Raw genomic sequence first — 16521 nt, 5'->3', positions numbered from 1 at the left:
ACTACAATAAATCTAATAATGCTAAAAATTAAGATGTTCAGCATGTAAACTGACATTATATTTCTTGTTTTAATTCCACAACTTCCAACAATGTTATTGAAAAACATATAATGAATCACATTAATTATTATAAATCTTTTGACGTTCCTACTTTGTTGATACAATTTGAAAACAAGCAGCTTTGTCAATATGTCAACTAGAGGAAATATCTGAGCATACGTGCGGAGCTTTCAAATATTGTCGCTCGAAAGATCATCTGATACAGCTTTGAAAAAGGAAGTGAATCAGATGAATATTCCTTTGTGTTCTCGTACTCGTTCTGTAACAGTAAATAAAAGTGTCAGAACATCGGACATATTAAAACCTCATTAGAAAACATAAATAGTGCTGATTTGACATCACATACAGTATAACACTGATGGACAGAGAGTGAGACGGGTGATGTGTAGTCTCTCTGTAACTGTCTCTCTCTCACTCTATTCCCATAATTCCCTCACTGTTTTCAGATGCTGCCTACTTAGGCTGTATACGGAGGAATGAGGGCATCAGAAAGCGTCACATGCTGTCTAATAAGATGCCGTGGATCAAAGCATTAATTATGTTTGATGTATTGAGATGTATTCAAATGAAACACACTTGAGGCATTCAGTGGGAGGGGCCAACTTTGGAAATCTTTAATATGATTGGTCACACAGATTACAGTCCATTTGATTGACAGCTCCCCTCTTTGCTAAACAAACATTCATTCATACTCGTGTTGTTTTTATGAATACAAAATAATAATAATAATAATAATAATAATTACAAAATAATCTCAGTTTAATAATTATAATGAACCTTCAATGTGAAGATCCCGTTCAACTCCCAGAATGCAAAGCGGCAAATGTGCCACGACAGCCTCTCGGGTTCAAAGTTCACGAGTGACCTGGTCGAGAGCGTCACCAATAACATTTCCCGTGAAGAGATCTGTCTCACTCTCATGTTTCCTGCCGTTGATAGAAGAGAGAGTTGAAGAAACATCATCCAGAAATGAGAATAATCCGTCAGTCTGTATAAAAATATAAAAAACAAACTAAAACCCCAAAGAGAGAGAGTTTCCTCAGTTCTTTCTCTTGGTTTCTCTGTTCACTCTGATTGGCTGGGGACTGTCATGCTCCTCAGTGATTGGCTGATTAAGAGCTTGTGTCAGTATCTCAGTGTGCTGCTGTTGCTCTTGTTGTGGATTCGAAGCGTTTGGATGCTGGACAGGATTTTCTTCTGGTGTCCAGCTAAAGTCACTCCGATCCGCAGAAGATCCCTGAAACAACAACAACAACAATATTGATTATTCTCATTAATAAATGCAAATATTGATTGAACACACAGTAAAAGACTTGCTGTCGTGTGTAATAAAAGCTCTAAAGGTCAATATAAATTATACTCCCAATATTACAGGTCCTTTCAACAGCATTAATCACGTGCAGGATATGAATTATAAATATCAACAATTCAGTTTTCACTGCAAAATGATAATTCGTGATAGTGAAAATCCTTTTTATATCAGTAATTACATTTGCACTAGTAAAATATTCAAAATGGAATTTCGGGGTCTGGGTATCTCAGCGAGTATTGACGCTGACTACCACACCTGGAATCGTGAGTTTGAATCCAGGGTGTGCTGAGTGACTCCAGCCAGGTCTCCTAAGCAACCAAATTGGCCCGGTTGCTAGGGAGGGTGGAGTCACATGGGGTAATCTCGTCGTGGTCACTATAATGTGGTTCTTGCTCTCAGTGGGACGTGTGGTGAGTTGTGCGTGGATGCCACGGAGAATAGCGTGAAGCCTCCACGCGCGCTATGTCTCCATGGTAATGCACTCAACAAGTCACGTGATAAGATGCGTGGATTGACGGTCTCAGACGCGGAGGCAACTGAGATTCGTCCTCCGCCACCCGGATTGAGGCGAGTCACTACACCACCATGAGGACTTAGAGCGCATTGGGAATTGGGTATTCCACATTGGGGAGAAAATAATCTTAAAAGGCTTTCTTACTAGTTACAATTATATTTGAGATATCTGACATTAACACTGAGCATGTTTAATGCACGTTCTTACACTGATTACGCTTAATAAGCCGAGAACGTGTGTGGTCACGTAAACGCAATAAATGGCGTTCCCAAACGTGACGTTGAGGTTACAAACGCTGTAAGAATAAACCAGGCGACATGAGTAGATTTTTGCTCATTACGCTGATTTCGCGTGGCATGTAAACACCTTAAACAGTGTTCTCACGACTCATCCAATGTGCGCACGTGTTGAGCGCATGTCTCTTCACGGTTTGACGTGAAAAGTAGAGAATTATGTGATTATTTCAAATCTCATGTTTTTTTGCGTTGTCAGATTTAGAAATAATCTGATATTTGTGAGTAATCAGTGTATTAGTGCGCATGTAAACGTGCTCATTGTCACTAGTGAAAAACAAATCAAGAATCAAGAATTATGGATCAAGAATGTGCATTTTAACTATTGAAAATGAAATTATAGATATGTCCTGCACACGATCAAACGTCAGCTTCAACTAGTGTTGTCACCATAGCAACATTTCCATAGTTGCTATCAATACAGTAAAATTCCACAATTCTCAATGCCAAAAAAAAAAAAGGGTAAGATGCTATTAAACACTACTTTAGAGTATTTATCGATGTTAATAATACATTAAAACTATTGCAAGTTTTCTTGAAGAGTCTCTCAATTAAATGAACATCACTTCAACTTTTGTTTTTAAAGTAGGACTCAATAAAATTAGTTTTACTTGTTTTTTCTAAATTACATTTTTTCCACAAATTTGAAAGTTTAATCAATTTCATCATAAAAATAGAGTCTAATCAAATGAATTAATCAAACTTTATTTCAAATACTTCTCATCATACCATTGAAAGGTTTTTTAACTCAGTTAATGAAGTGCTTCAGTAAAGATCATCACAGTGTAATCTATGACACAACACTGGTCTTATTTATGACAAATAAAGTGCTGCACAATAGAGTAAAAACTTCTATTCAGTACATCAACTGAGATATTGCTTAAATATTACTGGGGTCAAGCCCTGAAAGGATCGTTTAACTACTGTAATCGTTAGTGTTCTTATTATTCTTCTTCTGCCATGGGAGTCTATGGCAGCCCATAGAACCGTTCGCAGGAAAGCTAGAGGAGAGTCTGAACTGATACCACAGCAAAGAGTCTGTGACTCAAACCCTTTAGCGCCACCAACAGGTCAAAGTTTCACTCGTTTACGCTAATAACTTTGAAGTCCTAGAGACAAAATTCTGATTCCTGAGCTCAAGCCGAGTCAAATGCACACCTTGGTTTCGATTTCCACCAAAAATTTTTAAAGCGATCATGAGATTTATCACTTTTGTTTTTCGATGTTTGAAATTGTTCCTGAGAAATGGCTTCACGAAGTTGACGGCAAGCACGCCAAAATGGACTTCATGCTGTATCTCCGCAACACTTTGACGGATTCTGACAAAACTTGGTACATGTCGTCGTTGTCATGCTTTGAGGTCACCTGCAGCGTTTCGCCACACTGCCCCCTACTGGTCAGGAGATAGCAAAAGCAGTTATTTTGGCTTATAACTCTTAAACGCTTTGGCCAAAAATTATAAAACTGGTCTCTTTAGATTCAGTGAAACATTCCCAGTCAAACGATACCAAATTTTCCCATGTCGGCCATTTTGAATTTTGTCGCAAAATGCTGTATTTTATGAACACATTGGCGTATCGTTACGAAACTTTTTATGTGTCATCAGGACCATGCCCAGAAGGTACCTGAGAAGTTTGGGTCCAGCACCACCTAGTGGTGGAATTATTTATTTATTTATTTTACTTTGTGAGCTTATAACTTTTAGTGGCATTGGTCTATTTTCACAGGCAACGATACCATATTTGCTATGGTTTGCCTTATGGCCTGTTGCCACTTCGAAAATAGTTTTGAAACTACTTTAGTGAATTGCTTTAAAGCCGTTCGTCCGATCGGAACAAAACCACCAAAATAAGAAGCATCATTAGTAAATTTCTTAAGATAAAAGAGAACATGGCAAAATTTTGCTCGTAAACGCCAAAAACAGGCTGATGAATTTTAAAAGTGGTCTCTGCTTTTACGTAAATTGATATAACTCTTAAGTGAAATGAGATATTTTCACCAAACTTGACACACTTATTTAAGGGCTCAACCTGAAAACACACAGTAAAGTTGCAGGGTTTGGCCATTTGGTGGCGCTATAACAGGGAACAATATGGAAGTGGCTCTAAATATAGAAACATTGGTCCGATTAATTTCAAAATTTGCATGCAGTGTCTTTGTGGGAGTTGCCATCATTGATCAAGAGGACAGTTGCATATACTGAGAAACATGGCAGATATTGGCCAATCATCAACAAATTTGACATACACAAATTTGAGAATACACAACACAATGTATAGTGTGCAGTGTTGCACTTAACAACCTCTGCACAACCTTGAGTAAGCGCTCTTTATCAATGTACTAACAGCCAAAAGAGCAAGCACTTTTGTTCTGCCGATGATAGAGATTTTAATGTGCAACTAGTACATGCAAATAAAACAGTAGTGTATCTTGAGAAACATGGCCATAGATGTTTGGTTTTTTATCTTTAACTCTTACAGCATTCATCAGAATTCTAATTTAAAATGTGTCACAATGCTTCTTTCGCTGCTCATGCTGCCGATAATTGGCTTGACCCCGGTATTGCTGCTTGCAGCTATATTTATTATTATTATTACAGTAAATACTACTATGTACCTGTACTATACAGTAGTTAAATATTTCTGTTGCGATTTCTTCATTTCTCCTGTCAAGCTTTTATTTTGAATCAAACATATATTTTGATGTGAAAGCTTTCCCGTTCTGTGTTTTTGACAGTAGTTTCACACCTCCGGTTAAGTCATTGGTCCAGTGTGAATACTGAAGCACAAAATGCTGCGGTTTAATTATATAAATGTATATTCTGCAGGAGCTGCATGTTTCACAGGAAATGGAAATGTGCTGAAGTGTGCAGCACATGCAGACTGTTTTTATTTGATTAAATCGGCAGTTTAATAATCACATTAGGACATTTCACCATTGTAATTTAAGTGTAATAGTGTATCACAACACGCGCTCTCAAATGAGTCGGTCAGTCAGACAGCGGGGACCAAATTGAGCAGTTGCTCGGTACTACCAGTCCTGCACAAACACTGATATCATTACATCTTTTTTCTTTTAGTATTGAATTTTGACATTAATTTGACTTCTGTAATGTGACAGAGTGAATCTGAATATTTAATGAGAACAGCTGGTGGGTGGGGCTTGGTTTAATCCATGAGGAGTTTATTGAATGGGGAAAAGTGTGTGTGGTCTGTCACTCACTCAGTGGAGATCTGTGAGATGAGCTCAAAGGAAGTGAATCCGGCCTGCAGGAAGCTATCCTCATATCGCTCCATCTTAATGGCTCTGAGCCAATCAGAAACGGAGCTGCGCTGAGTCAGAGGGGGAGGAGCTCGCTGGTCCAGCAGAGGGTGAGACAGCCTGACAGAGAGACACACACATTAAACATACTGAAATTTAACATCAGTGTACAGTATCAGGAGCTTCTCTGTGACGTATCACGCTTTGACGGACAGATAAAACTGTGTGTGTTTCATTGACAGGTTTGTGCACACTTGATCGCTACAGCAGCAACACAGAGATTTAACCCTTTAATCTCTGAAGGTGTTTTTAAAGATTTCCTTTTTCAGTGGCATACCCAAAAATAAAGGCTTATAACTCAACAAAAAAAAAAAACAAGGAAGGCCAAGTGTTTGGTATCATTGTAAAGAAAACTTTTCACATTTTTTAATGATATAGATTATAATACATTCTGAGACTCTCAGCTTAAGAAACTGCTGAAAAATCACAAAATAATTAGCCAAAAATTTACTTTTTTTCTTATTTTTCTGATTTGACATTATATATCTCTGGGTGTAAATAAGGTGTCTCAGAAAAAACTGCTTTTGTTTTGTTTCCAATTATGTCAACTGTATTTGAGAAATGTTGTGTTGATACAGCAAAGCAATCAAAAGTTATAACATTACAAACATAATTTATCATAGTGTCCAAAAACATCTCCAAACAAATAAAACATAATAATTGTACATAAGAACTAATTACACATGCAAACACAACAATGACTAAAGGTTTGCATAGCATGCAGACATGATTTTAGTAATGAGATTTCACAGAATGAGTTTCATTCTGTGTCATTTGAGTCATCATTGAGTCTGTGTCATGTATTTGGCGCCATCTCCTGGTGGTCATATGTAACATTGTGCTTCATGTGGATTATCTAATGATCTATACATCTGATTATCTTGTGTGTGCGCTCGTTTGAAAGATAATCACCTCCTCTAAATAATGATATGTGATATTTTATGTTCTGTTTATTTATCATGAAATTATAAGTGAAAATGCAGCATATAAGCAACACCAACATAACTGTCAAAGACATATACTTAGCTATTACTCACTATATTTATGTCTGTGAGTAAAACAAATAGGCTGGTTGTATTCTACTCTTCTAGAGCTTTCCAACAACATATGACACATTTGATGAGTTTGATGTTTTCACTGATTATCAATAATATGTACAGTGCAAATTGTTTTATATAAATTATCAAAACGGAACACTTCTGATTTATCTGCATATTTTAAAGCACTCGTTCAGTTTTGGTCATAATGTCTACATGCATTGTAAAGTAGAGCTTCTAAACTTTCAAACGATTAATATTTTGTGTTGGTCAAGACTGTAGTTGTTAATATTTTGATTATTTTTTTTCTCACGGGCTCATCCGAGCTTAAAGGGTTAAAAACAAATAGACAAGCAGTAAAACGTGTAAAACAAAAGCTCCCATAAAGAGCGAATTAAAGGAATAATTCACCTCAAAATAAACATTCCCTCATCATTTACTCACCCTCATGTTGTCTCAAACTCATTTACTCACATGTTCACAACCGGAAGTTCTTGTGTGAACATGCGTTAAGCACTAGGACGTGTGAACGTGCTTCTCTCATTAACGTGCACAAGCGAGCAGGGCAGAAGTGAAGCTTTTTTGTGATTTGCTTTGTTGATTCTCAACAACACCTATCATATCACTTCTGAAGACATGGATTAAGCCTCTGGAGTCGTATGGATTACTTTTATGCTGCCTTTATGTGCTTTTGGAGCTTCAAATTCTGGTCACCATTCACTTGCATTGTATGGACCTACAAAGCTGAAATATTCTTCTAAAAATCTTAATTTGTGTTCTGCAGAAGAAAGTAAGTCATACACATCTGGGATGACATGAGGGTGAATATATGATGAGAGAATTTTCATTTTTGTGTGAACTGTACCTTTAAAAAAGCACACACACACACACACACACACACACACACTCACTCACTCACTCACACTCACACACACACACACACACACAAATACACACACACAAATACACACACACACACACACACACACACACACACACATATACACACACACTCACACTCACTCACACAAACACACACACACACACACAAATACACACACAAACACAAATACACACACACACACACACACTCACACACAGATGTTTATCTAACTAAATGGGCTCATCTCATTAACGTTGTTGTTGTTAAATGAAGTTAATTATAAGAACTACAGACTAATCTAAAGTCCTGAACGTTTCCATGTTTGTATTTCTGAATGTCTCTCTTTGAGGACGCGTCTCTTCAGGGCGGTTTTATCCGATTCAGCACATTCCTGGACATTTTTCAACAATTTAGTCCACAAACACTGGCTTTAACCACACCTCTCATTTCACTTCTTACACCCAGTGTGTGTTTCATATCAAAGAGACAGACAGGAATGGAAAGTTCAGGATACAGCAGTAAAGGTGATTAACTTCCATTTCTATGTTCCACCCTAAACACTTCCTGTCACACACTGGCCTGTAGGGTCATGTCAGGAGTGTGGTTGTGTGTCATGTGACCAGCAACAGGAAACTGCATTGATTAGTAGAGGTCAGTTCAGATGTCTCTTGCCCCTTTAACATGTGTAATATCTGTAATATTCCAGTTATTTCTAACTTCATGTGTTCAACACAATCATTTGAACTCATCTCTCAGTGAGTATAAAGCAACAGGAAACACGTTCACATTACATATATACATACAGTGGCAGTCTATGGGGCAAGGTTATGGTTATTTACTGTTAACATATTTCCAGCCGTGTTCAATGACTGAAGGTACTGACCCGTCAGAGATGCGTCCTGTGATTTTGAGAGAGGCGGGGTTTCGTATGAGTCTGTCCAGCGCGGAGACGATAGCGCAGAATCGCGGGCGTGACGATCGCTCCTTCTGCCAGCAGTCCAGCATGAGCTGATGAAGAGACGCGGGACACTCCGGTGGAGGAGGAAGACGATAATCCTGCTCGATAGCATTTATCACCTACACACACAAGAAACACACACATACTCCATGAGCGGCACGTGAGCAACGCGGTCATGTTTGGGCTTTCACATCAACAGAGCCTGCAGCTGTGTGCATAAAAAACTTTTATCAAGGTTATATATATCACCTATATATCAAAGCCTCTTTCAAGACAAGCCAGTCCACTTAGTGGACATCTTTGGAACGCAATCTGGACAGCTATGGAAACAAGCGGCACACAAGTGCAGCTCATACCTTCTTGAATGAGGAAAGACCGGGCTATCTAGAACAGCTGGTCAAGATTACGATCAAAGATCATATTTCAAATCAGCAAATCTGACAACAACAGTACCATAAACTGTGCTTCTTTAGTTCAGATCAGGCTAATAAAAACACTTTTTAGCTAATGTGCATGCGTGTTCTCGAGTTGATTGACAGGTGATGTCTGTTTCTAAAAGGTGATTGGCTCATTCACCTGTAAGGCGGGATTTCCAATTTCTCTCCTTCATTTTAATACCAGTAGTCTGTCTCTTCTAAACTGTCTCTGTATATATACACAACACGGGCAAACGTCCTGCAGTTTATTTATAGATGGGATTTTTCAATATATCTCAAACCAGGGGGTCTGGGTAGCTCAGTGGAAAAAGATGCTGATTATCACCCCTGGAGTCACTAGTTCAAATTCCAGGGTGTGCTGAGTGACTCCAGCCAGGTCTCCTAAGCAACCAAATTGGCCCGGTTGCTAGGGAGGGTAGAGTCACATGGGGTAACCTCCTTGTGGTCGCTATAATGTGGTTCTCGCTCTCGGTGGGGCGCGTGGTGAGTTGTGCGTGGATGCCACGGAGAATAATGTGAAGCTCCACACACGCTATGTCTCCGCGGTAAGGTGCTCAACAAGTCACGTGATAAGATGCGCGGACTGACGGTCTCAGACGTGGAGGCAACTGAGATTCGTCCTCCGCCACCCGGATTGAGGCGAGTCACTACGCCACCACGAGGACTTAGAGCGCATTGGGAATTGGGCATTCCAAACTGGGGAGAAAAGGGGAACCCCCCCCCCCCAAAAAAAAAAAAAAAAAAAATAAAATAATATATATATATATATATACACTATATTGCCAAAAGTATTCGCTCATCTGCCTTTAGACGCATATGAACTTAAGTGACATCCCATTCTTAATCCATAGGGTTTAATATGACATCAGCCCACCCTTTGCAGCTATAACAGCTTCAACTCTTCTGGGAAGGCTTTCCACAAGGTTTAGGAGTGTGTTTATGGGAATTTTTGACCATTCTTCCAGAAGCGCATTTGTGAGGTCAGACACTGATGTTGGACGAGAAGGCCTAGCTCGCAGTCTTCTCTCTAATTCATCCCAAAGGTGCTCTATCGGGTTGAGGTCAGGACTCTGTGCAGGCCAGTCAAGTTCTTCCACACCAAACTCGCTCATCCATGTCTTTATGGACCTTGCTTTGTGCACTGGTGTGCAGTCATGTTGGAACAGGAAGGGGCCATCCCCAAACTGTTCCCACAAAGTTGGGAGCATGGAATTGTCCAAAATCTCTTGGTATGCTGAAGCATTCAGAGTTCCTTTCACTGAAACTAAGGGGCCAAGCCCAGCTCCTGAAAAACAACCCCACACCATAATCCCCCCTCCACCAAACTTCACAGTTGGCACAATGAAGTCAGACAAGTACCGTTCTCCTGGCAACCTCCAAACCCAGACTCGTCCATCAGATTGCCAGATGGAGAAGCGTGATTCGTCACTCCAGAGAACGCGTCTCCACTGCTCTAGAGTCCAGTGGCGGCGTGCTTTACACCACTGCATCCGACGCTTTGCATTGCACTTGGTGATGTATGGCTTGGATGCAGCTGCTCGGCCATGGAAACCCATTCCATGAAGCTCTCTACGCACTGTTCTTGAGCTAATCTGAAGGCCACATGAACTTTGGAGGTCTGTTGTGATTGACTCTGCAGAAAGTTGGCGACCTCTGCGCACTATGCGCCTCAGCATCCGCTGACCCCGCTCTGTCATTTTATGTGGCCTACCACTTCGTGGCTGAGTTGCTGTCATTCCCAGTCGCTTCCACTTTGTTATAATACCACTGACAGTTGACTGTGGAATATTTAGTAGTGAGGAAATTTCACGACTGGACTTGTTGCACAGGTGGCATCCTATCACAGTACCACGCTGGAATTCACTGAGCTCCTGAAAGCGGCCCAAAGTGACCCTGCACTCTGACCCCAGCCTAGCTGGGATATGTGAAAAAGAAGAATTTCACTGTATATGTGCAAAATGTATAATGTGTGATGAATAAAGAAAATTATAATTATAAATTATAATTATAATTATTATTATTCTTTCACAAATGTTTGTAGAAGCAGTCTGCATGCCTAGGTGCTTCATTTTATACACCTGTGGCCATGGAAGTGATTGGAACACCTGAATTCAATTATTTGGATGGGTGAGCGAATACTTTTGGCAATATAGTGTATATCGCAAACCAAAAACATGAAGAACCATATCATGGCATAACTCGATATTTCTAAATTTGCAACATTGTTTTCTGTCCATGTGATCATAAATGAAATGATCCGTTAAACATCATAATCTCTCTCTACTGCACTTTATTCTACACTGTTTACAGCGTTCACACAAGGTCTTTAAAGTGCTTGAATTTAGCTTTTAGAAATGTAAGAACTGGAATACCTGGAAAATCTCCTTGTTTTGATGAAAAGTGCTTGAGATTAAAACAGATCGTTTTCTCCGTGTAATGTGTGTCCATCAAAGATGAGACGACTCCACTTTCATTAAATAATGTGTCTTAATCTGTTCTTTACAGTCAGATAAAAAAGTCAAAAGAAATATTCATTTTAATCTCACGCAGCATGGATGCACTGAACCGGAAAACTGTGAGCCGCTCGTTAAACTCTTAAAGTGACAGTAACCTTTTTAACGTTTCTTATACAAATGAATGTAAACACATTGTTATATATACAGTTTCATGATATCATGTAGAATTTGAGTATTTTTACTAAGTTAAATTTTGATAATATTAATGATGACAAATGATTAAGTATATATAAATATACACTTTCACATAGTTTTTTTTAGGACATGTTTTGTTCAGTTTTATTGTTCTGCACCTGATCAGCCTGAATGTAGCTCACTATTGTTAATCTTTTTTTATGGAGAAATAAAAAGTTTATTTTTTAAACTTTGAGCATTTATATTGTATATTAAAGCACTTTATTTTGATGAGAAATTTTAATGAGCATTTTGCTTACATTTTCTGTAATATTTTGTCATTTAAGCGTTATTATATCGAATCGTATATCGAACCAAATCGCGAGATGACCATATCGTCCTATCCCTAAAGAATCAGGCGTCGCTAGTTCCAGTGTGTGGAAATATTCACTTTTTCTAATGTGTCTGATAGTGACGATTAATAAACCGACACACACACACTTACATCCTGGTTGCTCATGTCCCAGTATGGTCTTTCTCCGAATGACATCACCTCCCACATGACAATCCCGTAACTCCAGACGTCTGATGCAGATGTGAACTTACGGAAAGCGATGGCTTCAGGAGCCGTCCAGCGGATCGGAATCTTCCCACCCTGAACAAACAGAGAGACCAAATGTGTGAGAAGAGTGTCTGTGTTTGTGTGTGTGTGCGTGTGTGTCTGTGTATGCATGTGTGTGTGTGTGAGTGTGACTGTATGTGTGTGTCTGTGTATGCATGTGTGTGTGTGAGTGTGAGTGAGTGTGGGTGTGTGTGTGTGTGTGTGTGTATGCGTGTGTATGTATGTGTGTATGCATGTGTGTCTGTGTATGCATGTGTGTGTGTCTGTGTATGCGAGTGTGTGTGTGTGTGTGTGTGTGTGTGCGTGTGCATGTGTGTGTGAGTGTTAGTGTGTCTGTATGAGAGAGTGGATGTGTGTGTGCATGTGTGTTTGTGTGTGTGCGTGTATCTGTGTGATTGTGTGTGAGAGAGTGTGTCTGTGTGTGTGTGTGTGAGTGTGTGTGTGTGTGAGAGAGTGTGTTTGTGTCTGTGTGTGTGTATGCATGTGTGTGTGTGTGTGTGCATGTGTGTGCGTGAGAGTGTGTGTGTGCATGTGAGAAAGAGTGTGTGTGCATGTGTGTGCGCGCATGTGTGTGTGTATGCATGTGTGCGTGTGAGTGTGAGTGTTAGTGTGTGTGTGGGTGCGTGTGAGGGTGCATGTGTGTGTGTGTGAGAAAGAGTGTGTGTGCATGTGTGAGAAAGAGTGTGTGTGCATGTGTGTGTGTGTGAAGAGTGTGTGTGCATGTGTGTGTGTGTGTGTGCAAGAGTGTGTGTGTGTGTGTGTGAAAGAGTGTGTGTGCATGTGTGTGTGTATGTGAGTGTGAAAGAGTGTGTGTGTGTGTGCATGTGAGAAAGAGTGTGTGTGCATGTGTGAGTGTGAAAGAGTGTGTGTGCATGTGTGTGTGTGCATGAGTGTGTGTGTGTGTGCATGCGTGTGTAAGAGTGTGTGTGCATGTGAGAAAGAGTGTGTGTGCATGTGTGTGTGTGTGTGTGTGTGTGTGAGTGTGAAAGAGTGTGTGTGCATGAGAGTGTGTGTGTGTGTGTGTTCTCACCAGTGAGCTGGTGTATGTCGGATCTGAGGAGTTTTCTGTCAGGAATCTGGAGAGGCCGAAGTCAGACACCTTACACACCAGATTACTGTTGACCAGAATGTTGCGTGCGGCCAGATCCCGATGAACAAAACTCATCTCCGACAGATACTTCATACCTGACGCGATTCCACGCAACATTCCCACCAACTGAATGGGAGTGAACTGACCGTCATTCAACTGCACAGAGAGAGAGAGACAGCAAGATTATTCATCATGAACTCTGAGCAGTGAGACAGATTGGACAGACAGACAGACAGGTAACTGACCCTCAGGAATGAGTCGAGCGCTCCGTTCTCCATGTATTCAGTCAGTATCATGACCGGACAGGAAGCTGTAATTACTCCCTCCAGGTGAATGATGTTAGGATGCTGGAACTGACCCATGATTGATGCCTCAGACAGGAAGTCCCGCCTCTGCTTATCTGTGTAGCCGCCCTTCAGTGTTTTAATGGCCACATAGTTCTCTTTCTTACCGGGAACCTTCAACCGGCCACGACACACCTCACCGAACTCACCTGCACACACACACACGCACACACACACAGAAGTATGAGCAAGAGCTCATATGAACAATATCACATTCACACACACACAATACTGCAACATGAGATGTGCTTTAAAGGGGCTGTGTGTGTGTATGTGTCCTATTTTACTGCAGTTCACCCATGAAACATGAGACACACACCACACCTGCACACAACAATCACACACATACAGTTCTCACCAGCACCAATAACCTCCTCGATTTTGACAAATGACACGTCGATCTCTTTGGCGAATTCCCTCACGGCCTCGTTTGGATCCTCGTACGTAAACGGATCGATGTACACTTTGATACCTGTGAAACCACGACAACACACGACCATCACCACAGTGCATTCAGAAGAGTTTTAAAGTAATGATTCAGATGATCTGATTGGCTGACACACTCACCCTGTCCCATCAGAAACTGAGCACTCTTATCTGCGTCTGGATCCCTCGTCCTGCTCGAGCGCCTGACAGAGAGAGAGTAGTGTTATTAATCATTCTCACACATTTATCAAGAGAAAAATACCAATACTCAATATCTTACGTATAATTATTTAAACTGTAATTAAAAAATGAGCATGTGGAGATCTGCACATGCATTCTGCAGTATTAAAATAACAATGAATTGATTATTAATTTAGATAACAATCGATTATCTCTAAGAGAGTGAGACAGACAGTATAGACACATTTCCACCATCGGGTCGAACGGTTCTGAGTATGCTACGGACCGCTTACAGTAGCGTTTCCACTTGAGCACGGCTCAGCATGATTAAAAAACATTCTTGGCCCAGAATCCTTGGCACGGTTAGCTAACCGTACTCAACCGTACTCAACCGTTCTCAGCTGTGCTGGTGGAATATCTCTAGACCGAGGCGACTCATGATTGTCATTTTGCCAACGTAACATACAGCGCTTTGATTTGTTTCTAGCTTGCCAAGTTTGCTAATATTTGGCTAAAGTTAATAAAAGTAAATAAAAAATAGTGTGCGTTTAGTGTATCTTCATGATTTTATGATGATGATTTAACCCTTTAATCTCTGAAGGTGTTTTTAAAGATTTCCTGTTTCAGTGGCATACCCAAAATTAAAGACTTATAACTCGACAAAAAAAAACAAAAAAAACAAACATGGAGGGTCAAGTGTTTGGTATCATTGTAAAGAAAACTTTTCCATTTTTTAATGATATAGATTATGATACATTCTGAGACTCTCAGCCTAAGAAACTGCTGAATTTTTTGTCTTATTTTTCTGATTTGACATTATATATCTCTGGGTGTAAATAAGGTGTCTCAGAAAAACTGCTTTTGTTTTGTTTCCAATCATGTCAACTGTACCTGAGAAATGTTGTGTTGATACGATAAAGCAATCAAACGTTATAACATTACAATATAATTTATCATAGTGTCCAAAAGACTCTACAAATAAAACATAATTATTGTACATAAGAACTAATTACACATGCAAACACAACAATGACTAAAGGTTTGCATAGCATGCAGACATGATTTTAGTAATGAGATTTCACAGAATGAGTTTCATTCTGTGTCATTTGAGTCATCATTGAGTCTGTGTCATGTATTTGGCGCCATCTCCTGGTGGTCATATGTAACATTGTGCTTCATGTGGATTATCTAATGATCTATGCATCTGATTATCTTGTGTGTGGACTCGTTTGAAAGATAATCACCTCCTCTAAGTAATGCTATGTGATATTTTATGTTCCGTTTATTTTTTGAGATCAACATAATTGTCAAAGACATATACTTAGCTGTTACTCACTATATTTGTGTCTGTGAGTAAAACAGATAGGCTGGTTGTATTCTACTCTTTGAGATCTTTCCAACAACATATGACACATGACTATTTGATCAGTTTGATGTTTTTACTAATTGTAATAATATGTTCAGTGCAACATTTTTAATAAATCATAAAAATGGAACACTTCTGATTTATCTGCATATTTTAAAGCACTTGTTCAGTTTTGGTCATAATGTCTACATGCATTGTAAAGTAGAGCTTCTAAACTTTCAAACGATTAATATTTTGTGTTGGTCAAGACTGTAGTTATTCATATTTTGATGATTAATTTTTTTCTCATGGGCCTGCCGGCATTAACTAGTATTGTAGGCTACATTTAAGACTTTTTCGTAAGGGAAGTAGATTACTATCTCATTAAAATTCAAAATATATCAATATATTCTCATAGAATATTTTCATATAATAATTATAAAATATTTAGTGAATAAATATCATTTTTAGCTAATCTGTGAACTTTTACCTTTCTGCATGTTCATGTCTGGTGGCATACACAAGCCCTCATGATGATAAACCTCTCACCTTTTTTCTTTGCTTTCCTTTTTGTGACGTGGCCCGTGTCTTTCCTGTGTATTAGCGGATTAAAAACTAGCAGTCCTAAAAACTGGAACATACAATCATCCTCCATAGTGCACTCGCTCCAATGTTTACCTTTCACGCTGTGTTCACAGACAGATCTGTTATGGACATACTCCAACTGTCCCAGATCGGCACAGAACAGTTTTGTGAAGAGAACGGTTTGGCCCGATGGTGGAAAAGCGGCTTTTGTTTACAGAACAGCAACAGCACTAATGGTCTTATTAAGGTGTTAACATGCTGGATGAAGCCGAGCTACAATCTCATTATCAAGGTCTGTTAGTGCGACTTCAGAAAGTGTTTACATGACATTTTAAAAAGATGAATTATTGTTTTAGTCTGACTGATCCCCAACTTTTAAAGTGCATGTAATTGTACTGAGAGAGTGAGACAGATGTCTGGTGTTTATTGAAACAGAACGAGTCTTCTCATGCTGGATAAGAGTGTTTATATTTGATAAGATTCC

At 39.5% G+C, this 16521-nt stretch overlaps 1 protein-coding gene across 2 annotated transcripts in view; it reads right to left on the bottom strand.

The window, feature by feature from the left end:
* Positions 1–657: 657 nt before the first annotated feature.
* ephb4b (eph receptor B4b) overlaps positions 658–16521 on the bottom strand; it is a 46195-nt gene continuing 30331 nt past the window's right edge. For both annotated transcript variants that reach the window (XM_051661580.1, XM_051661581.1), the window contains exons 10-17: positions 14069–14130; positions 13860–13973; positions 13403–13650; positions 13098–13313; positions 11951–12100; positions 8304–8497; positions 5402–5560; positions 658–1297 (exon numbers count right to left, since the gene is read on the bottom strand). In XM_051661580.1, the coding sequence (XP_051517540.1) occupies positions 1186–1297; positions 5402–5560; positions 8304–8497; positions 11951–12100; positions 13098–13313; positions 13403–13650; positions 13860–13973; positions 14069–14130 (1255 nt within the window). In that variant the 3' untranslated portion in view covers positions 658–1185. The remainder of the gene's footprint in view (positions 1298–5401; positions 5561–8303; positions 8498–11950; positions 12101–13097; positions 13314–13402; positions 13651–13859; positions 13974–14068; positions 14131–16521) is intronic.

Source organism: Myxocyprinus asiaticus, chromosome 29, assembly GCF_019703515.2.
Source record: "Myxocyprinus asiaticus isolate MX2 ecotype Aquarium Trade chromosome 29, UBuf_Myxa_2, whole genome shotgun sequence".
NCBI classification, from domain to species: Eukaryota; Metazoa; Chordata; class Actinopteri; order Cypriniformes; family Catostomidae; genus Myxocyprinus; species Myxocyprinus asiaticus.
Note: the sequence above shows the minus strand (reverse complement) of the source record. Positions and strands in the feature narration are given on the sequence as shown.